General features: G+C 33.5%; 1 protein-coding gene across 4 annotated transcripts in view; it reads right to left on the bottom strand.

Moving 5' to 3' along the window:
* Nucleotides 1-26,268, bottom strand: part of LOC124363005 (ATP-citrate synthase) — a 64,767-nt gene that overhangs the window by 11,013 nt on the left and 27,486 nt on the right. Inside the window, exons 1-10 of one of the 4 annotated variants that reach the window (XM_046818044.1) lie at nucleotides 10,450-10,589; nucleotides 8,481-8,640; nucleotides 7,329-7,451; nucleotides 5,081-5,143; nucleotides 2,664-2,854; nucleotides 2,094-2,352; nucleotides 1,740-1,952; nucleotides 898-1,044; nucleotides 525-704; nucleotides 139-406 (exon numbers count right to left, since the gene is read on the bottom strand). In XM_046818044.1, the coding sequence (XP_046674000.1) occupies nucleotides 139-406; nucleotides 525-704; nucleotides 898-1,044; nucleotides 1,740-1,952; nucleotides 2,094-2,352; nucleotides 2,664-2,854; nucleotides 5,081-5,143; nucleotides 7,329-7,451; nucleotides 8,481-8,640; nucleotides 10,450-10,559 (1,714 nt within the window). In that variant the 5' untranslated portion in view covers nucleotides 10,560-10,589. Of the gene's footprint in view, nucleotides 1-138; nucleotides 407-524; nucleotides 705-897; nucleotides 1,045-1,739; nucleotides 1,953-2,093; nucleotides 2,353-2,663; nucleotides 2,855-5,080; nucleotides 5,144-7,328; nucleotides 7,452-8,480; nucleotides 8,641-10,252; nucleotides 10,428-10,449; nucleotides 10,590-26,268 lie in introns of those variants that run through there. The other 3 variants (XM_046818048.1, XM_046818047.1, XM_046818046.1) reach the window with 3 other exon arrangements.

Here is a 26,268-nt window from a genome sequence, read left to right as displayed (position 1 = left end):
TAAAATGCTGTACACGTAAATCAATAACTTTACTTTTAAACACTTTACAGTATTTATATAAAAACAATCAGAATAGTTTTGTGAGAAATCTACTACTGGTGAGAAATCAGCCAATTACTAAGAAGTACGAGAGATTACCTGGAATGAGGACTTCCTTGTGACCCCAGTAGAATTTGAGCTTGTGGTCACCAGTGAAGGGATAGACTAGACAGGCGACACTGGGTTCCGACCTCCGGCACACAAAGTCAAAGTCCAACATGCTCTGTACAGCTCTAGTCTGCATGCCCCACACGATGGCCTTACTCTTGTTGGTAAACATTGACTGTGAATCTCCCGCACTGGCAGACTTGGTGGGGGAACCTAAACTGGCAGAGCTGGGACTATCCACAGGGGGCTTGGCCTGAGCCTGAAACAAAAGTATATGTCTAGAAAAATAAAATAACTACTTATACTAACAATTTGTTTTATATTTAATCAATTCTAAAAATAAGTTTAGCTTAAAAAATACTAGTTGAGAAACTTACCTTATCCTGTCCACCGGGCAACAGGAAATTGGCAGTGGCAAAATCCATGCCAGTCTCTGTAGGAATAGGTTTCTTGCCCAAAGCCATGCCTACAATGGCTGTCATGTGCGTCTCAGGTCCAAATACATAGATCGGTATCCTCAGTGACTTTCCGACATCTCTGATGATTCTTAGTCCTTCCTGAGAGTACACAGAGAATTTTAATTGCAGTAGTTGGTTACAAAAATAAACACCAATTCAAAATCATATAATCAATCTTAAGAAAACTGAAATTTGCGAACCAAAAGTTTGGCATACTACAAGGATTGATTCTTGAAGCTTTACTCTTTAATGGTAACATTCAGTCTATCCATACACAAAACTGCAGACATACCTGATAGTTGGGGCCTGCTCTCCTCACGTAAATGCTTATGTTATGCTCCAAGATCTTGCTCTGGAACTCGGTGAGAGCAGTCACAATGCCCTTGAATGTGGCCGCCACGTTGGTAAAGTTGGCAATACCTCCGCCAGTGATCAGTACCTACAACAGGAAACAAGAATGAGTATATTAGTGTCAATAGTTTCAAATTAACTGCTACTGTTATACAATACAAATATTCCAATACATTATAAGGTATTTAAAATAAAAGCAAACACAGTTTTATTTGGAAAAAAGTTTTAAAGGTTTTATAGGGGTATAAAATACCTAATCATGTATACGATATGTGACAATTTATTGTTAGTTTGTTGGAGAAATCTAATATTATATCTTATTTTTTGTCTTTTACAATATGTTCAAAATAGTAATAACTAACAATGGCATTTTGTTACAGGTGAAACATACAACTAGTTAACAGAATATGGAAAATATTGGAAAGAAGGCAAAATAAAAATTGTTGAAACAAATGATAATCACAACACAAAATTAAACTGTTTACTGTTGACAATAACGTGTATCACACCAAGAAATTTGGAAAACCAATGTGGAGGAAGAAAAAGATTTCCATGGAGAAAAATGAGTAATGGATGACAACTGAAGGAGGGACACTAAAATAAGAGATGAGAGAAGTGTGATATAAGTAAGTCCGGTTGAACTTGAAGAGGATGGGAAATTAATGTGCTGAAGGAGGTTTTTTCCCATGAGAATGTCACGTTACTACATATGGATTTTAGGGAAATGGAGAAATCCACTGAGAAGCTGATAGGATTTGGTGGAGTAATGCTACTACCTCTCACCTTGCCCTGGGGGTGTTTCTTCTGTGTCATGAGTGAGAGGATGGTCTTGGCGTACTCATAGGTCTGCTGTTCTGATGGAGCACCGCTGTACTCTCCGTAATTAGCCAGCTCAGCAGCACCGCCCAGATCACAAATTGTGTCACTGTAGATGACAGACGCACCACCTCCTGCCACCATCGTCCAGATACGGCCTTCCTTGTTCAGGATTGTCAGCTGTCACAAAAAAATTATTCTATAGTCCTTCACAAAAAAATCTCCCATTCTACTTCCCAACAGATTTCAAACAATACACATAACTTACTTTTTTTATTAATACTACTTTTCATGAAGTTGGATATAAAATCTTAAAAATACCTTTAGACTGGCACCACTTTTGGCATCAAGATCCGCAATGTAAGCCTCCTCTGGAAGGGCGTCGCGGCCAAAGGGAGGCGGGTAGTCCACCTCTCCCCACACTCCTCGACACACAAAGTCTGCTGTAGCGTCCAGCTTGGCGGCCAGATCCAGGATGTAGATAGCGTCAGACTTCACAACCAGGGGGTTGATCTCCAGGTATGTAAAGTACAGGCTCTGGTACATTGAGTACAACTTCTCTATGAAAGTGGCCACCATCCTGTGAGAGAAATCAATGTTGTAAGAGACAGAGAAAACGAGTAAAAATCATAAATTTTTATTCTGTAGTGTAGTACATCATAAAAAGTATTACATATAAAGTAGATAGTAGCACATACATTTCATTTGCTGAAATATCACTTCAGCTTTATCTTGTAAAAGGTGGTTAGTAAACTACAACAGGAATAATGGAGAGTTTTTTTTTAATCTTACCAATCCTCATGATCCTCAGTTGAGATAAATAGTTTACGAGTCAATAAATTAAGTAATAAATATATTCAAACTCGACATTATAATTAACTCTCAACTAACTTCTTCTTGTCAGGCTTGAGCTGCTTGAGCAGTGAGGACTCTATCTGTGCGGCAGAGATGCTGCTGTCAATGGGCACATCCACTCTGAGTGCCTTGGCATCCACGTCACCAATATCTACACCTCCCTGGTGGTAGAACAGGATTGTGTCTGCGTATCTGTGTGAGTAGATGCACACATACACCTCCTCATCCTGCAAACACAGTATCATGGAGCATGCTTATATAACATGGAATATGTTTTTATTATTTAAAATGATTTTCATTGTTCCTCTTACTTTCAATATATGGCCTGAGGAGGCAATATCCAACACTTAGGTCTACTGATAATGCACTATAGCTTTAATTTAAATATGTATATGTGTTAGTGAGTTTTATTTATTTTTTGTACTTTATTTCTTAAGCATTACTTACAGGCATATACTGAATCAGAAATTTTACTATACAGCAATTCTAATTTCCTACAATACAGTAATCTGATTGTTAGAGCGTGACACACAATTACTTGTGGTTACACATTCTAAACACAACAAATTTTGTTTAATAAATTGAATATCTTTCTGTAGTTTTTCATGTGGGAAATTAATGTGATTCCCAACAATATTAAAACAAAATTCCAACATTAAAATTTAAAATAATAATGTTGTGAATTATTAATTACTTATCAATACATTAAACAGTATTGTTGAGACGCGTTGCCCTTCTCTACGTCTTTAAAGAAGAGAGTTTAGCTTAATTATTTTCCAAATACCGATATTTCAATCTTAAAGATTTCTTTTCCCCGAGTACAACAGTAAAGTTGTCAATCTTTCAGTATTATTTATTTGAATGACTTTCATCTTATTTAGTTTTTGCAATTTTCAGTCAGTGAAATAAAATAAGCTGATAAGACAGGTGACAATAATGCAAGAGGAAAAACAACAATTAGATCTACTGAACTGAGAATCAATCCTCTGTGTCCAGAGGGTTAAATGACAGTATCAAGCCATGTAATTAACTAACTAATTCATATTTTATGTGGTATGCCTACTACGTTTTTTTCCACATTGTTGCTTTAGTTTTGAAATGGAACGCAACAAGTATAATAAATAATTTTGTTAATAATGCTTTTAAATATTATCTTGAAATTACCTGCCCTTACCTAATGTGAAGTGGAATTTTGTAAAATTAATTAATACTTTTATACATTAAATAATTTTTAATTTGTTTTGTGAATTTTAATTTTCAAATATGTTTCATTTTAAATAACTTGAGTTTTTGATAAGAAACAGTGTATTTTCTGAAGATTCAATAATAAAAAAAGATAATTAACATCAAAAATGCTACATTCTTTTATCAAACAACTTCAAATTGTCGAACTGTTCAGCAGAAAATGTTATTAAGAGTTTTAAATCCAGATTAAATTTATCTTTGATAGTGATAAATTAGACAACAAAAAATAATGTTATGACTGATAATGTAACAGAACCATTGTATAGCTCTAAGAATCCTCTAGATTACTGCCTTCTGATCATCAAATCAGTTTGGTTTGTTTACAAAACCCTGCCAGGTGATGTCAGAATACACTTGATCATAAGATCAGACGTACACCACCAACTGATCCACTTGATCATGGCACTCTAAACACTTTTTAAGTGCTCTACACCTTTGAGTATATACACAAATTTATTGTACTGTTTTAAATAGAAACTCTTTCCTGGAAAATGTGTGTGATTAAACTCTTGCAATTTAGTCACAAGTGAAGGAAAAAGATTGTTACTGTGAACTCTAATCTCATTGTCTCAGATGTTTACAAGATGTTTTAATATAAATTGTCAACCAGTGTTTAACTATGTATCAAACTTATCAATACTGAAGGTAAAGAAAAGCAAGCTGTATGTTCCCCAGTTAACATATTGACATTGACTGTGGCAGATGCAAAAATGCATCAGGCTTAGGAACACTCAGTACAGAGAAGTTATTAACACGTTCATGATGACATGTACCCCGTTGGGTACATGCGATATTTCACAACTGCCGTCGTACCGATGGGGTACATGTTGCTATGTATTTCCTTATTGTGTTTTTATTGCTTGCCTGTCTTGGTGGTTTGTTAAATTTGATCCCTCTCTTAAATAAATACCTCAGAGTATTGTGCGCACGATTGCTTAATTTTGAGGTAAATTAATTTTTTAGCTACCTCTTGGGGTACACAGAGAAACATTGAAAAACATATTGAAATCATTATTTTTGTGCAAAATTGTGAAGCCTACAAACGTTTCTCGTTATACTTAGACGTTTAATGTAAAAAAGAAACTATTATGGTTATTTTCCTTTATTATTAAGAAATTTAATAGCAAATAAAAAAATTCAGGAAATAAACAGTCATCGTGAACGTGTTAATGCTAAGCTTCCATTTTATGGCATAAAAATTTACTAACCTCTGTGTGCGGTAGAAAAGGTTCAATGATGAAGTTTCTGAGTTTTCCAGTGGCGCGGCCAACCTGTAAAAAATCACTTTCAGAGTAACCGTTATCTTGATAAAATTCTATACAGAAACAAAATAAATTGCTGCAATTAATGATTTGCTCCATAACATTAAATGCTCACTCTATAATCTATGCAAATGAAAAACTTTATTTTCTATCAATACAAACAAATTAACAATGCACAGTATCAAAGGAAGTTTTCAATATCAGTGGAGTAATTTTTCAAGTTCTTTGCAGAACAAATAATAAACAACATATTCAATAGTTTTGAACTCTTTTATCTGATGGCCAGATTACCTTTTAATAAACATGTTCAGCACACATATCTATTAAAAATCTATATATTTAATTCCGTAGGCAAATCGGTCCCCACAAAAGTTTTGAAGCTCTGAAGAAAATAATTATACACGTCTACGGGTCTACCAAATTAAATCATCTCAACAAAAGCTGATTTAAAAATTAAGTACATTATTGTTTATTCATTTAGTGTTCTGTTTAATTAAAATGTATAAACTGTGAGTTCATTTACAAGTATTTAGGAACAGTGTGCAAAAAGCAGCAATTGCTGTTGTAAGCTACTGTTTGAATTTAAAAATAAACGCCAATTGGTTTTCCAAAAACATACAAACTAGATAGATCTTTTGTCATTGTGAATTAAGATATATTCTATAGACTGAGTATCTAACTGCTGACCATATTTCAGTACTACATTTCTTATGAGTCAAATGTATTATAGAGACACTCATTATTTGTAAATCACATTCTTATAATTTAAAAGAGAGTTATTGAAACAATGGATGAAGCTAGTTCTATGTGTCGTTGTCACCCTTTGTTCAACAAGCTCAAACTAACAGTAATCATGAATCTTTATTGAAATTATTCCTTTTTATTTATTTTTAATTAGTAAATTATTTTAACTAATAAATGAATTTTGTCATAAAACTGCTTACTCTACAAAGAAAATTAAATTACATGAATATATTTAAAAGAAAGATTTACATGTGTACACCCAATAAAACCAACAAAATTTAAATAGTTGTATTTGGTCAGACTGCAAAATACATAAAGCTCGTGCCAGATATATTGTTTACAACTGTGCGACAGGCTACTACCTCATACTGCTAGCCTTATACATACAAAAAGTTTTAAAAGTAAATTGAACATTCGGTAGTAGAAAATCCATTTAGTAAGATATTTGACACAAATATGGTAGTATGAACTAGATAAAGTTGCAATACACTAATTTTATTCATACAACAATATTTTATTAATATTTCAGAAACGTAATGTGTTGCATTGTTTTTCTCATTAAAGAAAAGGGCGATCTCCTTTTAAACCTTATTCTGCCCATCCTCATGGGCCTCTCGCCTTTGTGAGGATCTTATCTCACAGAATAAGGGGGAGAGTCAGTGCTGTATGAGATCAATGGTACATTAAAAAAAGTAGAACAATCACAAGCAGGATTTGAACCTGTACTATATATAACTCAGATCCAAAATCCGACATCTTAGACCGCTCAGCCACAACACTCTAGTATGGTTCATCGTCCAAAGCATTCTTGCTCATGCACTCACAGCACCAATGGTCAGGATGTCCTACCAATCATCGTCTATGTTTCTCATTGCACTGCTCAGTTTTTAATTCTTGTTTAATTTGGTGAATCAGATGACAGTTAAGATGCAAATTTATAGATATACAGCCACCATGGGTGTGTGTGAAATGCAGTGGGAGTAGGTTGAGCCCAGTGTAGGAGTTGCCTAACCAACATTTAATATGAACAATCACACCATACATATCGCCCAGTATTAGGTTTGCGACCTGGTTTGGAACAAGCATTAGCATGGATTTAAGTTTCCTAACTAATAGAGATAACTATCACCAGAAACTGTCTCTCTCCAAAAACAAAATCTGTTGACTGTGTTTGCTCCTGATGAAGCTCACTCAACTGCAAGTTGCACACTTTTAAACCTAATTGTTTGGTTGATAATCTATTGATACAATATCAACCAAGGATTCTCTTCACAGGTAAAAATGTTTCATCAACAAATTAAGCAACTCAATCATAATCATTTATAGTTTTTCATTTGAGTGACAAGACTTTTCCCTTACTCCAGGAAGTTGACTGTATTACCAGCTGCAATCATCTCACAAAGCATTCTCAACTCAGACTGAAGATAAAGAAAGCAGACTTGAAACTGACCTGCTGATCCTTGTTCATGCGTTGACTGATCCATTTCTGGACGTCAGCGTAGTCCGCATTGACCTTGATCAGTCCAAGCTTGCCTCTCCGCTTGATCAGCTGGTCAGGCTTCACCACCAATTTCTGCAAGTCAAGTTGTAAACATTAGAGCAACTAGCCCAATCTATCTTTAAAGAGGAATGAGTCATTAGCATTGAAACGCTAATCTACAATAGTAATATTACTTATTTTTATAAACTTAGCATAATACAAAAAGTGTTTTTTTTTTTTTTTTTTACTATTCATTCTTCGTTGTATAGAATAGAAGCCAAGGGTATTATTTTAATTGATGAATTTTGAAATTAATTTTGGACACTTGAGTGTTCAGTAATGCTAGTAATATACTGTATGAAGTAGATGGTTGTTTGAAATGTCACCAATTAGGTTGTATATCAATACATGCAAAAGTCTTCTAAATTTAATGACACACACCACCCACACAAAAAATGTTATTTCTGTTCAATAACTTTCATTTTAAATAAAGAAGAAGTACAATTATATTGTTATTCATTAGAAAGCTTCCACACCGAATGTAGCAAACACTTAAATGCATTAAAACCAATACATTTCAAGATCACTTGGTATAAAACAGTATTGAAAGTGTTAAAAAGAATAATGTAACACAATTTAATTACAGAAAATATATTTAAAAGATAGTTGGAAGTCAAGTACAAAAGTATAATAAAGAAAAGTAATTTGCAGCAAAAAAAAAAAAAAACAAACATGAGTAGAATTGATTTAGGACTGTCACGCTGATAAAAAAAATCTGCTACTGTCCTTTAACAAAACCTACAAATTTCATTACAAAAGAACCCTGACAGGTTGCCCTGTATAGTATTTCAGTCGAAATAACACAGTACATACTAAAGGAATTAATATTTATTGTTCTTGTTGAGGTCAAGGATAGTAGTTATTAAGATGAACTCTTTAAAAAAGAAAGTTAAAAACACTCATTTTCTGCCACCTCAAAAATGGCCCAAAATATCTTAAAAGTGGTGTTTAGTCTGTTAGGAAATTTATAGCTAAAATATTACAGCCCTTCCACAGGAACAACCACATCTTAGGTGTATAAAACCTTCTCTAGGAAAAACTCTGTCTTGGTTTGAAATTTACCTCAGTTTTGAGCCAAGGGTTTTCAATGGCAAGTTGATTGAAGTCTGTGCTTTCGGTTACACTTGCAAATCTGCATTTTGCTGCGGTCGTAGCACTACCGAGGTTCCTGTTGATGATGTCCTTCCCTGTTGCTTCTCTGATTGCTTTAGCTGACATCGCACTGCAAAAAAAAATTATACTGTCACTACTGTGTTCTCTACACTGTTCATCACTGATTTTTACATAATCTAATCATGTACTGAAGACTGCTAAGTAAATGGGAATTTTAAACTTATTCAAAACTGCAATTTCTACTTTAACATTAGACCACTTTTATTACTAATAATCATATTTAACTCTACACGGCAGTATACAATGAGTGAGACACACTAATGAGAATACACGGTCAGGATGGTGTATCTAAATGGATACACGCTATATAAAGGATTAAGTAAAGCTTTCCTCTATAGATATATTTATTAGCATAATGCTTTTTTTGTGATGAGAGCATATTAATAAAGAAATGGTTCATTTCCCATCACAGCTGTACATTTTTGTTTAGAAGACACATGATACCAACTGCATAAGGTGACTTCTGAATAGCCAAGGAGGGGTAAAGGCTATTTACAAGAACAGGATCACTCAGCGGTCACACGTGTGATAGTTGCTACCCCCTAAACAACATCACTGTCTAAGGGGATGACATCCACGTGTAGAGGATATCATGAACAACAATCGCACATTATAACAGATTGGCCAACATGCGTGAACTTAGCAGGGATTTGAACTCAGACTAAGATAGGTTGTCTATACTTAGATTAGATAGTGAAGGTTATACTTGGAGATACATTGAGGAATCATGAGGTCAGGGTCAAGGAGATGGATATGGAGGAGATTGCAAAAGTTTGCAAAAACCATGACAAATTTGTTCCTCATTTTTGCTTTAAATAATCTACATCGCTCCAAATAACATGTTTTTTAAACTGTAAAACATTCTTTTATTTTTATAGTGAGTTCCGCTTAATTCAGACAAAACTTACACCTTGTTGATTTAGATATGTAAAATTGTTCAAAATATGAGAGGCATTGCATTCAGCAACAAGACTTGTTGCATATGTTAATTAGAATTTTACAATACTAGAAAAAAATTGTAACTAATAATATTACATCAAGTTTAATTGTTAACTGAAGTGTAACTGTGACAGTAACACAAATACAATCATCAATTCAAGTCAAGTGTATGGTGATTAGGAAAACATTTTGTGAAAGCAATCTCTCTTACGGGGATGGGAGAAAAATTGTTTCATGAAAAGCATCATTACAAATATTCTATAAAATAAAAAAAAAGGTTTTAAAATTTAAAATTTTATGGCATATTTAGTTTAGTGCTCATTTTTGCTTTAGTAACTTACTAATTTTTAAACTTATAAAATAAAATTGACAAAAAGAAGTGTTTAATATAATCTCATACTACTCATACCTAAATAAATAGATTTTAAATTCAATTAACTGCTCGAAGCTACTGTTGGTCAGATAAGAATTCATTAAAGTTATTTTTCTTTATAACTAAAGAATGTGTGAGATTAAAAACTTAGTAGACTACCCATGCCTTCAATAATATTTCATACAGGAGAACAATATTTCTTACAATTTGCTTTACTTAATTAATAGTAGTTACTACTACTGTTTTCCAAATTTTAATTTTACTCGTTATTAATACAAAGTGTAAAATACTTAATTTTGAATATAAAGTCAACAGACAAAACAATTCACTTACACAGAACACTACTTACATAAATTTTTTCTTTTTAAAAAAGTGGTCCAAAACACTTAAAATGTACCTCAAACCATTCACTCGGCGTTTGCATAAAATGTAACCGACTTGACGAATAAATAGCAGGAGTAGAAGACGAAAAACAGTTTCCAGAACCGGGAGATGACATTGATCTCGTGAAGTATATACAGCATATTAGCACTAGCACTACACTACCTGGCGGTTGTCGGAGCGGTGGGAGAGTGAGCAGAGTCGGCTGCAGCAGTGAGGACGCGAGAGACTGACCACAGATTATAACAGTCCAAGGTTAGATATCGTGCAGACATTATGAAACTGCAGAGAGATAACCCTCAAACACTCGGCATGGCAGTGAGAATCATTCACAGTGATCGCGCCATCACACTCACAGATTCTATTATTACACTAGACCTTCATATTCTCTGTTTACTGTTGCCTAATATCACCCACCACTTTGTTGTCAACTGAACAGGAGACACAACCCCCTCCCCTCACCACTACTCTAGTTTGAAATTCCTGTTAGATTAACTATAACCATTATATCTTTGGGAAACACTTTTTATCCGTCATTATTTTTTAATCAAAATATTTGTTAAGAAATTCATATTTGTAAATCCCCCATCACCCTCAACTCTAGTTTAAAATTCCTGTTAGATTAACTATAACCATTATATTTTTGGGAACAACTTTTTATTCCTCGTTATTTTTTAATCAAAATATTTGTAAAGACAATCATATATGTAAACCAACTTAATAATATGTTAAAAGTGTGAAGTACTCAAACTCAAATCTGTACCCATGAGAAGATAATCTAAAGTATCAAAAACGACACCATTAGTTATTAGGACTTTACCTAAAGCATATAAACAATTCAGCATTAAAAATGAAATTCTTATACAAATATTCTTTAAACACAAGTATGAGCAAACCAGAAAATAGCCATTCCATAAAAAGTTATTCACGGCCATATTTAGTTTACACGCATTATTTAAAACAATAATATGTACTACAATAATTATTTAATACAATAATTTTAAACATATTTCTGAGACTCTTCAAGATTTGAGATAACTACAACTCTACTATGACCTGATATGGAATAGAAAACAACTAACTTGAATTATAATGTAATACAGGAAGAAAACCTTCAATCTGGCTTTTGATATAAAATATAAGTGTTAATAATATTGATTCTATGGTAATTGAGATTTATGAATATTTGTGACTGAATAATTTTGAACTTTATAACAGTAGTTTTGCAATTTATTCATCTTTCATTATAAAATATTATCAAAAATAATAAATTTAATACACATTTAAATTAAATGGATTACAACAAATATTCAATTGTAAAAAATTGCTTTTACGATGTTGAAAGCATAGTTAAAGTAATCAAAGAACAATTTTCAAGGATAATTGTAAGATAGTAAACAACTAACAGAAAATGTGTGATTTTTTGTTTTGTTTCTTTCTTTAAAACATATCTCTGAAGAAGTTACACAATTATTATACTTCTTACTGGTAAAAATAAGGGCATAAACATGTTTTAAATTTAACACTGTTCTTATGGAGCTAACATCAACATGGCCACCAGTAAGATGGCTGGCTCTTAAATACCCTAATGTTCATTTAAAAGTTACCCTTATCTCCTTAAAAAAAAAAAACAACTTCAGAAGAAAACAAATTTATTTTTACAAATTTAATGACTGTATTAAGTATTTTCTGAAATATTTCTTGTTGTTAATAAACTTTGTATACTGTTATCAGTATACAGTGATAAGATTGATGGGCATCACATCACTGTATCAGAGCTTATCACTCTCTTGATAGTTAGCTTATGTGTACTCAACATTCTACAGGTCATATTCAGCATCATCGTAAGAGTACGGAGAAAACAAAATACTTCAAACCAGTAACAGAACCTCTAATACATTAAAAAGAATGTGCATTGAACTATTTTCTAGTAAAACTAATGATGTAGACACCATAAGTTAAGTAGTAAATCATGCTCATAAGTAAAAGTAAACTATTCTGATTCCCAATTCCAATAAGGAAAACAGAAAAACAACACGTTATTAAACATATTATGAACCTGCACTTATCATTGGTCAACTTATTAAAAAACTCAGCTTTAACATAGACCTCCTTTCTGAAACTAACTAAGTATATTCTTCATTTTCTAAAGAGGACAACCGATCAGCAAACAATTTTAAAAATCTATGAAAAAACAATTTAATATTTGAGTAAAAATATAAAAAATAGTTTTTTTATAGTAGTTTGATCTTAAGATTTGGTGACAAGGCCAGCTTGATCACCAGATGTATCTGTTTGTTTTTTTTCCTATGGGACTACTGAAGTTTATGTTTTTTCAAACTCGTCCGAGAAATTTGCATGACCTGAAGCAAAGGATTACAAAGAAAGTTCAGACAGTTTCTCAAGAAATGCTCAAACAAGTGTTTGTGCCTTTTGTAACTGTCTCGAGGAATGTCAGTGGGTTCAAGGTTAAAGTATATAGTTTTCAAAAAATTAATTTTGACAAAGTAAACTTGCTTAGTATTACCCATTTAATTATATGTTATTTAGCAGTAAAATATTAAAAGTATTAAATTTGTGATATAAAACAAATGTGGAGTTGTCATTGCCTCACCCTGTACAATAGTTGGATATGAGGAGTTACTTTTTGTTTGTAAAAATTGCAATACAGTTTTTAGGATACCATAAATATTTATATGTTTTATACTTTCACAAGATTTGTTGTTATAAATTGCACTTAGTCCTATAAGAACCTTAGCGCTGCTTCTGGAGTGACAGGATATTTAGGATGGGTAAGGTTACGGGGTAGGGGCCCCTCCTATCTATACTCATGAGGAAGAATTAGGACAATAATCTCAAAGTCATGTCCCCCCCAGAAGAAGGGGTGACCAGCTCTGAACCAGCCTCTCCAGTCAAAGTAGACTGTCCAACAGTCATCACCCACAAACCTAACAAATTAAATTTGCACCCCAGAATCTCGACATCAGCGGTTAGTGATAAGCCGCTCCTGGACATCCATAAGGTTGCCCAGATTAAAGTGACACATCGGTTTTTGCTGTGCCCAGTGGCAGGTTAAACTGGAAGGTATAAATCAGCCAAAAATGATCCCTGCTGGGTAGCGTTCCTAAGTTGTAAAATATAGTCATTTTCTCATATAATAAGTTAGATATTAGGAATAACATATGTTGCGTGGTAATACTACTAGGTGTAAAAAAAGTCCCGCACGGGCTTCATAATTTCCAAACGATTTACACGAAAAGCAATAAAACTTGGTACATCATTACTCCATCTATAAATCTACTTTTTGAAGTAACTACATTTTTTTTTGTCGTGTCAGGGGGATGGCCCGCAAGGAGTCAGAAGGAAATCTTAAATTCAAAAGGTTCAATCTTTAAAAAACTTACGCTGGTTTAAATTTTGAAACATTTACTATGTATAGGTACTGTTGTTATAGGTAGTTTAATATTCTTATCTTGGCTCAAGTTGTGAAAGTTAAACTTAATATAAAATACTGGACTTAAGAAATAGTTTTTAAGGAGGTTATTGACTCTTCACAACCAATGGAGGACGCTCTACAAGTTAAAAATAATGCAATTCTTGAGCTATCTTACATTAATTTTTTTTGCCTAACTCCTTGTAGACCATCCTCCATTGGATATGAAGAGCCAATACATAACCTACACATTGTAAATTTTAAAGATTGAACGTTTTCAGGTCGGATTTGTGGAAATGTACTCTGTTAATGGAGACCTTTAATTTGATGTACTACTAAACATGGGTACTAAACATGTACTCTACAAAAGGAGAGTACAGTAAAGATATCTTATTTGATCAGGTGAAGTTAGGACTAAGAAGCCCTCTCTGACACAACCTTGGGACAAATTGCTTAACCCTAGAACACTACCGTGATTTGATATACCTTTATTACTACCGATACGTAAATTTTACGTAGCAGGTCTGTTTTTGTTTTTTTAGGTTATGTGAAGGTTTATGTGCATGCATTGTGTTTGTGTATTTTCTTGCCTATGTGCTTTCTTAAGGTGAGGATGCATGTGTTAAGCAAGTGTGCTTGTGTGTGTGTGTGTGTGTATGTCTCTTTCTTCCTTTCTTATCTTGTATCTTTGCAATCGAATCTCAAGCAGTCAACAATAAAACAAAACCTTCTTTCGGACAATGTAGCTCAATATTTATTCCACACAGGTTAGAGTTAAACAAAAGCCTTGATGAAAGGTGATTGTCCTTTAGAGCACCAGACAAAATCAGTAGGCCCAAAAGTGTATGTATTACTTCTGAGTCTACATATTTCAGTGAAAAATGTGATGGATCTTTATACTTAGCTCTTTTCAAACTTATTTCTTCATTTGTATGTCTTTTGATCTTCTCAACTAGTTTTTGAGTTAAAAAAAGCTTGAAGCACTCTATAGGATCTTGAGACTGCCTTGCATTTGCGGTAGGACCAGGGTTAATGTAAACAACATTTTTTGCAGGTGTTTTCCTAACCTTATCTTCATATCTACAATGCCACAGAAACTCATTCTTTCCAAAAAGCGTGTCTGTATCTGGCTTGAAAATTTTTGTAGTATCAGTTTTTTCTTGTTCTGTAGAAATAACAGGCAGGTCTCGATTCCTAGTAACCAGTTATTTTTCTTACTTTTGACGATCCTACTGCCACTGCATCATTATCTTTTCTTTCTTTTGCTGACCCCTGGGTCTGTTTCCTCTCAATATTTTTTTTTTTATGGGCATGATAATCTCATCTGAAATTTCATTGGCACGAACTCAAGGTCAGCATCACTGTCATACTCATCTTCTGAAGAGCTTTGGGATTCCAAGATATCGTCATCACTAATGTCTTCCTCACACCCAGCAGGGATCACTTCTGGCTGGTTTATACCTACCAGTTGAACCCACCACTGGGCACAGCAAAAACCGATGTGCCACTTCAATCTGGGCAACCTTATGGATGTCCAGTAGCGGCACATCACTAACCGCAAATGTTGAGATTCTGGGGTTCATGGGCAATTCGATAGGTCTAGTCTACTGTGGAAGATGACTGTTGGAGTTGGTGGGGTTTGTTCCCTTACCTCAGAGGTTCTTGTTAACCTCAACAAGGGTGTGCCACCCCCTGCCTACTTTGACTGGGGAGGCTGGTTCAGAGCTGGCCTCCCCTTCTTCCGGGATGACTTTGAGATGTAGTGCCCTAATTCTTCCTCCTGGATCTCGATAGGAGGCGGCCCTTACTCCCTAACCTTACCCATCCTGAATATCCTATCACTCCGGAAGCAGCGCAAAGGTTCTTACAGGACGAAGTGCAATTTATAAGCTTCTTGTCCTAATAGAACAAAAAAAAAAGTCTTCCTCAAGTAAATTGGGAATTTCGTCATCTTCGACAGTACGTGTGTCTTCCATTTTGATACTACAAATTGTCTACTAACTCCAAGACTTTTTTTAACCAAAAGACAACCTAAAATAGGTTTACTTACTTATTTTAGTATACACACTTATCACTACCTATACGTAAAATGTACGTATTTTATTTATGAAGAAACATTCATGATCTTTTGGATAATCACTCGTATCAAACTCATCTATATTTTCTTTAATAATTTTATAAGGATCTCGTTTCATTTCTAGAAAATAACTGTCTGTATCCATATAACATAGATTCAAGTCTGGATCATATTTCGTTTATCGTAATAAAACTCGTACATCAACAACTTTGAAAGGTCAAGAACTGAAAATTCTATGTAGATTGGTTTATTAAATTTAACTTTCTGCTTGTACATATGACTCGCTATACAGTTGTCGTCAAAGATATTGAAACATTTGAAGTTCGTTTTCTTGGCCTGCTTCATAGAAAATTCTTCATTCCCTAGTTTGATATTGGATCTATTTCGCACATTTTCCATACTTTTTCCAAAAACTGAGTTGTTCATCAACTTGTAAAAATCTTTCTCAAAGTCGCTTGTAGCCTTGGTTCTCATATTTGTATTAAAATCAAAATATTCTTTCATAAAAGGTTTCTGATCAAACGCTATAACTCTATTCACATGTTTTAACACCATTCCATGTTCTAGATAGAATTCCAAATTTTTTAAATGAACAACATATTCAGTTTTGTTTAATAGGGTTGTGCACAACTTATTTTTATAATGTTCAGGAGCAAGAGGTAAATCTTTATGATTTTCATGTAAATTTACGGGATATTCAAGATCAACTTCAAGAATATAACCATAAGATTCATCACCAGTAAGTTCTAAAATTGTATCTTTCCATTTTTCTTTTGTATATGTTTTCGGATCCATCCACTTAATATCATCATATGGTAAATTTTGCATAAGACCATAACCATGTGTAAAGATTATTTGCATCAACATATAATAAATAATTTTCTGGCTTTGTGTCATCGAAATACTACTGCTACGTAAAATTGACGCACAGCCTAAATAAAAATCAATACTGAGACAAAAAAAGAACTACACGCACTCTTAAACTTCGGAGCATTGTCCAAAGCTTGAGCAGGAAGAGTGAGAGAGAGAGTAGGTGTGACTATAAAGATGACGCATATGCGTAAAAATTACGCACAATAGTGTTCTAGGGTTAAAGGTGACTTCTGAACCACCACCAATGGCCAGGTAGGCGGGTTGCTTGCAAGGACAAGATGGCTTAGTGGTCACCCATCCAAGCAGTAACCATGCTCGATGTTGCTTAATCTGGTTATCTTCCGATAACTGTTGTATCCGCTAAACACTACACCATACGCTGACATATGCTCTAATTTAAGATTTCCTTCTGTCTTCTTGTTACGACAAAAAAAGAGTAGTTACTTCATAAGTAGATTTATAGTTGCAGAAATGATGTGCCAAGCTTTATTGCTTTACCTGTAACCATTCGGGAATTATGAAGCCCGTTCAGAACTCTTTTTACACCCTGAATGAACCATAGGATGTTAATGAAAGTTATTAAATTTATCTTAATTATTATATTGATTTTATTACGCAATCCTAATAGAAAGAAAAGAGGAGAGAAACTCAAAATAACTTACACTAATAAGGTACACTTTTACTAGTCTAAGTAAACAGAACAAAACTGTGGGCACTTTTTTTTCTCAACATACCTTATTCTATTTTTAGAAATAAACTCAAACAGATTTTACCTTGGTCTCTCGAATAACAGGAAACAGGTTGAAATATTAATTCAATAACTGTTTGTAAATTGAAATGTTGTCATCAGACCTTGTTAGTAAAATAACTATAAAACAGGACGAAGCAATTTGTCCATGAGCCATCTCAACCATTGTACCTCTGTGACTGTAGCTTTATATGCCTCACCACAATAACCCACAACATCTGCAAGTTGAACTATTATAGCTTACAATGGACTAAATAGTGTAGTGATCCTACAGTTACCCATGAGGGAATAATTCACAGTTAATTTCTACAAACTAAAGTTAGTTTGGTGGCACTAATATGCTGATTGCTTTGTCCTCTGCCCACCTTAACTGCTGCAAGGTAGTGTAAATATTACTACAAGTTTGATATGCTTTGTCCTCTTATCACCTCAACTGCTACAAGGTATTGTAAGTATTACTACAAGTTTGATATGCTTTGTCCTCTTATCACCTCAACTGCTGCAAGGTAGTGTAAATATTACTACAAGTTTGATATGCTTTGTCCTCTTATCACCTCAACTGCTACAAGGTATTGTAAGTATTACTACAAGTTTGATATGCTTTGTCCTCTTATCACCTCAACTGCTACAAGGTATTGTAAGTATTACTACAAGTTTGATATGCTTTGTCCTCTTATCACCTCAACTGCTACAAGGTATTGTAAGTATTACTACAGTTTGATATGCTTTGTCCTCTTATCACCTCAACTGCTACAAGGTATTGTAAGTATTACTACAAGTTTGATTTGCTTTGTCCTCTTCCCACCTCAACTGCTGCAAGGTATTGTAAGTATTACTACAAGTTTGATTTGCTTTGTCCTCTTCCCACCTTAACTGCTGCAAGGTATTGTAAGTATTACTACAAGTTTGATTTGCTTTGTCCTCTTCCCACCTCAACTGCTGCAAGGTATTGTAAGTATTACTACAAGTTTGATTTGCTTTGTCCTCTTCCCACCTTAACTGCTGCAAGGTATTGTAAGTATTACTACAAGTTTGATTTGCTTTGTCGTCTTCCCACCTCAACTGCTGCAAGGTATTGTAAGTATTACTACAAGTTTGATTTGCTTTGTCCTCTTCCCACCTTAACTGCTGCAAGGTATTGTAAGTATTACTACGTTTGATAAAGCAGAAACAGGTTTTATACATAGCTACCAGTACCTTTTATAATGTGGGTTAACCTTTGGCAATAAATATCTGTGGTGTTACAACTGTTACTTTAATCATTTAATTAATTAAAAATTAATATTATTAAAAATGTTTCATAACGCTATTAAAAATGTACCTCTAAGTCTCTAAATTGACCCCTTGGGAATTTCTTATAATACAAAAAAAGAAAAAACTTTTTCACAGTATATTACAAACTTTATCCATTTATTAATACACTTAAAATTTTAGTTCCCCATATTGAAACTATCATCAACTCTGGTCATACTTAGAAAGACATTTGAATTCCCTAACAAGCTCTGCTTACAATACAGTGCCTACACACATAAATTTATAAAATCCAATTGCTGTCCATTACGGAATATTTACATGGAACAGATATTTTATTAAATCAAATATTTTATTATCATAGATTTTCAGAATACACACTGCAGAAGCTTACTGATTTGAATAAGATATTTTATTTCATCACACAAGCCATCTCATAAGATTCATGTAAAATATGTTTATAATTTAACAATCTTTAACAATAACCTTTCCAATCCCACATATGGTTACAGAACCATACAGAAAGAATTGTATTCTACATTTCGTCCTTATGAACACGAGAATTAAGGAATCATATACCCACAGGTTTCCCTACACGATTTTAACAATTACCATATCCGAGTTCAGTTACAACACTGCAAATTCTGTGCATCCTAATTTGAATCAGAGTGTTTAGAAGGAAATGAAAATTGTATCTTTTTGATTAATACCTAATGACCTTATAAATGGAAACTTAATTAAAATCATTAAGTAAATCAAGTTTCATTTCAAAATACATGACTTTTCAGGTACAACGATTAAAAATATTACACAAAAAAGGAGTAATGCACAAAAACTACTTAGATAATTCAAAATAAAACAGCCACTAACACAAAAATAAAATGCTTTGGACCATCAAAGTAACTTCTCCTAAAACGTATAAGGAGGAGAAAGGAAAAAGGAGTGAGAACATGTGAAAAGACAAGATTGACTCAACATATTTATTTACTCATAGTGAAAGCCTCTGGATTGTTTTATTAATAGATATATAATTACTCTCCTGAACAATTCTTGTTTTTGTGTCCTTGTGTTGTGATAACACAATGAAACATGGTACAACACAGAAATAAAATATCTTATATATATAAAAATCTTGAGTCACGATGTATGTTGCCAATAAACTCCAAAACGACTGAACCAATTTCAATCAAATTTCACATGTATCCGTAATTTAGTCTAACTTAGAAGATAGGATAGTTATTATCTGAATTATTCGCTTATGTCGTGAATATAAACGAATAAAATGAAGAAAAGTTTTCAAAGCGCCTGCACATTATAACCTGCAATTACGAGATAGATACGTATATTAAACAGTGAAACACTATTTGAAGGCGCTAAGTTATGATGTATAATTGTCTAAACTAAATTTTTGGTTGAACTTAAAGGTTGAGTGGTAGACCACTTTGTAATAAAATACATTATGCATGTACAATACATTTTTGACATATTTTCTTGATCGTGACATCAAGGTAAAATCTACATCGGGGTTGGAAATATAATTTACTTCAACCAGAAATGCTCATACGCGGGCAAAACTTACGAAAAGCGTGCGAAGCCGCGGGAAACAGCTAGTATATATATATATATGTCTTCCAATAGGCCAACTGAAATGGGTCTCACGACACAAAAACAAGGATTATTACGGTGAGTAATTATATATCATACTTATTTATGTTTCAAACTAATAAAAATTTAATACACTCTGCTGTTTCAGTTGTGAATTTTGACATGCTCTGGGTGAAGAAATATTTTTTTATTATAGTGTTATAGTCCTTTGCGTATCGTTACCTTAGATAAAATGAGAATTCCATAAATCTTTAATGTGAAAATCTTCTATTTGTAAAAGCTTTGCTTTTATTAATGTTATCCTAAAACAGATATAACTTAATTGATGATAAAAACAGAAAGGGAGAGGTTATCAAATAAGATTTACTTGCTAAAAATGTAACTAAATAATAAAGGTTATAAAATGCATTTGACCTTGACCTTCACTTTTATGTGGCCAATTGATATGTGGTTCTGATGTTCTATTGACCCAAAAAGCTGTTTTGATGTTTGCAATTGAAAATTGCCCACATAAAATTTGTTTGGAAATGTCAAACAGATAAATTTATAAATAGCAGTTAGTAAACATTTTTCCAATATTATTTATTTTTTGAACAAGTTCTTAGGAAATCCAAGGTTCATTATCAGGCGACTTCACAAATAAATATTATTTATTATTATACTATCCACTACTAGTCTTACATTGTTCCTAGAGTCTTCAAAGATCAATATATCAAACACAGATCAATTTGTGTTTATATAAAACACAATACGAGGAGGTCACATATGACCTAATGTTGACCTTTAGTGGTGAGGAAAGGGAAGGGGCCACCCACATTTCCACCCCCTACTTCATTGATATTGCATAGACACAAGCTTCCAATTCCGGTTTTATATACTGCCAATTCTCCCATGTAACAGATGAGATAAATTTCCATTCTGTAAATTCCATGTTTATGTATTGAATCAAAAATGTTGTACAACATGTATCACATATGTCGGTTTGAGATTAAAGTGCAATCTAATTTTATGTTTCTACTAAACACCAAACTGTACAATTTACTGTGTCTAAATGAATCATTTTTATTCAGCCAGTTTTATGGTTCCTAGGTAGATTTTGTACATAAAATCAGCCCATTGCAATAAATTGTCATCATGGTAACACTTACAGAGAATTTCTGTATGACTTCTCCAAACATGGCTCCAGAGTTCAAAGCCACCCCTCTGTTCAAAAGTTTATATATATATATATATATATATATATATATATGCTATATAATATATTTTGTAGAACAAACTCTGTCCCAAAGAGTATAGGTTCAAACTTAGTAAACAAAATTAATTTAATAAATACCTCGGGTAAGCTCATTGGTCAACTAGATATCATTGCGTTTCAATATTCCGGCTATTCATACTTTAAAAAATGTATAACCCCGTTATTTATAAATCTAGGGAAAAAAACAAAACGTGTTCTGGAATGATCATAGCATTTCCAAAATATTTTGTAGTTAACAATTTTTATTGTATCTTAATCTGTTATTATGTAAATGTAAATGATAATCCCATATGAAATTTTCAATCACCCAGAACTGGCGACAGGAATGCGGAAACTAATTCAAACTTAGTTTCTTTGAGTTACTTTATAAATATCTCAACTAAGTTCATTGGCTAGCTTGGTTAGTTATTTAATTTCATTATGGAGGCATTCAAACGGTTTTCAAATTCGCAACTCCGTTATTTATAAACCTGGAGTAAAAATAACAAATGTTCTGGAGAGATTGTAACATTTCATAAAAATGTTGTTTGAAGCAATGTTTTGTATCTTGAACAATTTTGAAATATTGAGTATATGTAAATCCGTTGAATATAAATTATGAATATTTAAACTGTCACAAAATCTACCTACTGAGCTGGAAGGACTATTTTTTTCTACAACTTTGTGAAACATGCTGTAATTATTCAAGCTGTTGACATGGACATTGAACTTTTACCTCAATTTGTCAGCAAACGAACTTACCAGATGATAACGAAAAGTGAGTGCTGACCTTGTGTCGGTCAATTAATTAAATTATAATTGAGTTAATTAGCTGGGAAGGTACAGACACCAATTATGTTCAATTAATATGTAACACTCGACGAACTACATATGACTCTCATTACCAATATACACAAGTAGTTACCAATTTCAAGCCTAATACGAATTTAGAATAAACTGTAAGGGGAATTTTCCCTACGAATAAAATTAACAAAATAAACGTATATCACGTTAGCTTCTGGTGATGGACGATAGAAAAGGTGGATAAAAGATTAAAATTCCAATTAATAGGTTTTTTATACATCTTATATTTTTATAAGAGTCAGATGTAAATAGTTTATCAGCGTCAGCTAACAAGATAAAGAGACTAAAAATGACCTGGAATTTGCTAATTTTAACCTCTTTATCTAGTTGGCTGACGTGATACATCCTCGGGCGGTCAGTTTTAGGAAGTGTCAAGCTAGACAGGATGGTTTATGAAATAATTGACCCGATATCCTCTCCCAAAACTAACATGATTGACAATAGACTTCTTTCGTGGTAAAAATTCCAATATTGATTTCAAGACAAACTAGATAGTGTTCTTATACAAAACAAATTGCCTCTTACATCACTAACTAAAATGAATTGCAGGTTATGATAGGGATGTGGACCGGGAATATTGCCAGTGGGAGGGAATTTATGAAATGGCAATATTCCCAAAAGTAGGAATTTATTAAAATTTAAAATCCTTAATGCCTTACAGTTATAGAGCTTTAAAACTATGTTAACTAAGTGAATTCATACATTTGAATCCAAGAATTATCATTCCATGCATTAATTTCCTGTATAGACAATATCCTGAGAATTTATAGAACTGAATGGATTTAGATTCCTGAACCATTATTAAAAACTCAAGCATTTAAAAATCAAGCATTGTTTAAAGAAGTAATTTTATCTTGGAACTCATGTTCGAACATCCTAGATGTAAAATATTAACAACTTATTTTTATAAATTCACTGTTTCTTTGCGTTATTCATCTTTACAATTTATAATTGTTCAGCTAATAATTGCCAATATTCTGATTTTTATATTACCAGTTTTATTTGATTATAATTTTATTTTAAAATATATTTCAGTTTTAAAGTTTGATTTGACCATATAACTACAGCTACTTTTACCTATTATTTTCAGCTTTTTGCGCTATCTTGGAAATTAATCATAATTTCCAGGAATTTTATAAACTTTGGAAATGTTGCTGACAATATTCCCTAGGAACATTTCCTCGATTGTAAATTCCCGGGAATTTTACTTCACTAGGTTATGAAGTGTAGTCTTTTAATAGCCAAGCTTCGTATTTTCTTTGTAATTTTATTAATAAGTAGCTCAATAATTAATAGTAATCAAAAGACTCCTATAGTTTTATATGGAATTCGAACAAAGAATATATTCACGGACGATATGGGGATGAATGTCCTAGCAAAATTCTGAAATTTCACTAAATTGAAGAAATTTACAATCCATTGTAAAATACAATATTTACTTATAGTTATTAATCACAACTGATAGTGTAATTACTAATTATTAAAACTATCCGTGTATAGGTTACTGGTGAAAATTTAGATTTATGTTAATCTTTCAGCAAAATGACGGGAGTCCGCCAGTCGGTCCCCCTTGCCCGTGTTGCCCAACACACACCCGTCACTCGGAGTGTGACCGTCGAGTCTGGAGGGAGGCCGACTCACGTGCCCGCAAAGTCCCTGATGTGTTAAGTTAGCTAAGTAAGTTAAAATTTAGCTTCTAATACTATAATCCAATTCTTTACTCCAGTCCCTCTCAAAAGTTACTGAATACCTATAGAAGACTCCACGTAATCAACAAGATTGTGTACTGACAACAGATGCAATGCATCTTGAAGGAAAACCAATCTCAACAAATCCCGTTGTTGAGGTACAAGTAAAACGATCCCAGTAGAGGCGCTCGCTCAGAACGATCAAACGGAAGGATCCAACAAGAAACGTTTAAATAGCAGAATCTAAGTGGTAGGATCCAAATAGTATGGGGTTTGAAGCATTAAAGTTGTAGGTTTTAAATAGTAAGATCCAAGTAAAGGGGTTGAAGTAAAAAGCATTCAAATGGTAGCAGTAAAATCAACGTAGACAAAACCCAAAAGTAACGTGGAAGAATTCAATCAGTACAATCTACGAAAGATCCAAATAGTGTCCAGAGTGAAGAATCTTAGCAAAGAACTATGATAGCCCACAAGTAAAAAGACCCAAATAGTAGACTACATACACAGCTCATCATCTACGGCAAAATACACGAGACAATGACTGTTTTAATCCAAAAATCGTTGCCGATCTATGATTGTAGCCTACTGTCGAACAGATGTGAAAAACAAAAGAAGAGACCCGTATACTCTGTAAGCTTTGAGTTCTAATCTCATCACGGCACTTGAGCTGCTACTTGCATTGTGACACACATATCAGGGTCCGGTATATGAATTGTACAGGTGGAATCAGGCAGTTCAGCGTAAATCAAAACGAAACAAAGACTGTCGCTATAATATACGAAAATAGGGTAGGTCGTTATGTACATCACGTTGCTTTTAAACTAATCGGGCGTGTCAGACAAGTTAGCGGGGGTCCTCCCTCATCTATCAACTGCTCTTATACTGACTAGCTATTTGTTACTATTCACTGAAATATTGTTAATTCACCCATTAACGTGGTTTTACTTAACTTCTTTATAACGCCAACCAAAACTACTGTTCTTGACTAACTTACTGAATCCGAACTTACTGCTTGCCGTTTACGCAATTTACGACCGAAACTTCAATAATAACATTATTGCTCGGATTTCGCTTTATACAAAATTTTCATTGGCACACTATAACGCAATTTCCACGAACTGATCCAGTTTCCTCACAACTGGCCGCACAACAATGGCGCCATTAGCATATCACGTGTTACGACAGTTTCATTTGTGACCTGCTGTTCGTTTTAGGCCAATGGCGAGTAAATACGATTAGAGTGCTGAGATTCCGTGAGTTGCATCTTACCTCTTTTCCCACACACTGCTCGATTGTGTTGGGTCGGATCCTGTAAATAATGGAGTATTTATTGTTTAACTCTTAATATCGAACCTTTAAGTGATACATACAGGCACATTAACAGACATAAATTAGCTTTTATTTTTACATTTTACTAACAGGTGGTCGCGGGTTCGCACACAATTTCCAAAACCGAAGAGCGTACCCTTCTTAGTGAAACCTTTTACGATGTATTAAGATGGAGCTCTAAGATAATTTTCCAAAAATGTAGGCTTATATGTGGTAATTACTATTTCAGTGTTCACAATTAAGAGATTAGAATGTTAAGTAAATTTTACAATGTCTTATTTGAGGTTTGCTCGTGTAGGACCATACGTTTCTAGTTCGAATCAATTACATCTACAGCTGAGTTTGCCTGCCCTGATGCCAAGGAAATATAGACTTGCAAAGGTCTTGGAAAGCACCTACTTTCTGTCCTTGAAATCTACTTCCGGCCTAAGACATTTCCATAGTTCCGTAAGTTAAATTTGCCTTGATGTCCAGATGAAGAAAATCATTATATGTGCATACGTAGGACTGAGAAACCCTACGTCTGTAGCCCTTTTATCGAAAAAGGTTTAGTAATGTATATTGCGACGATTTAAATTCACTTCATGTCTAAGATTTATCCAGTTCTATAAGATAAGTTTGCCTTGTTGTCCCGATAAATAAAAATATGTACAAGCTAAAAGAATATTACTTCGGTGAAAATTATCTACTTCTGGCGCTTGTGTTCTGCTTCGGGTATACGGGGAGGAGTGGAGAATCCTTGAAACTAAGTCCATTGGACATTTCAAAGTAATCATTAATAATACGTCGTGTTGTTTTTCGGACTGTAGTCTGGGGGAAATGGTTCTTCGAGGCACGTGTGCGTTCATACACCGGGTTTCCCTTGAACTACAGTAAAAAATA

Source organism: Homalodisca vitripennis, chromosome 5 (genome assembly GCF_021130785.1).
Source record: "Homalodisca vitripennis isolate AUS2020 chromosome 5, UT_GWSS_2.1, whole genome shotgun sequence".
Lineage (NCBI taxonomy): Eukaryota > Metazoa > Arthropoda > Insecta > Hemiptera > Cicadellidae > Homalodisca > Homalodisca vitripennis.
Note: the sequence above shows the minus strand (reverse complement) of the source record. Positions and strands in the feature narration are given on the sequence as shown.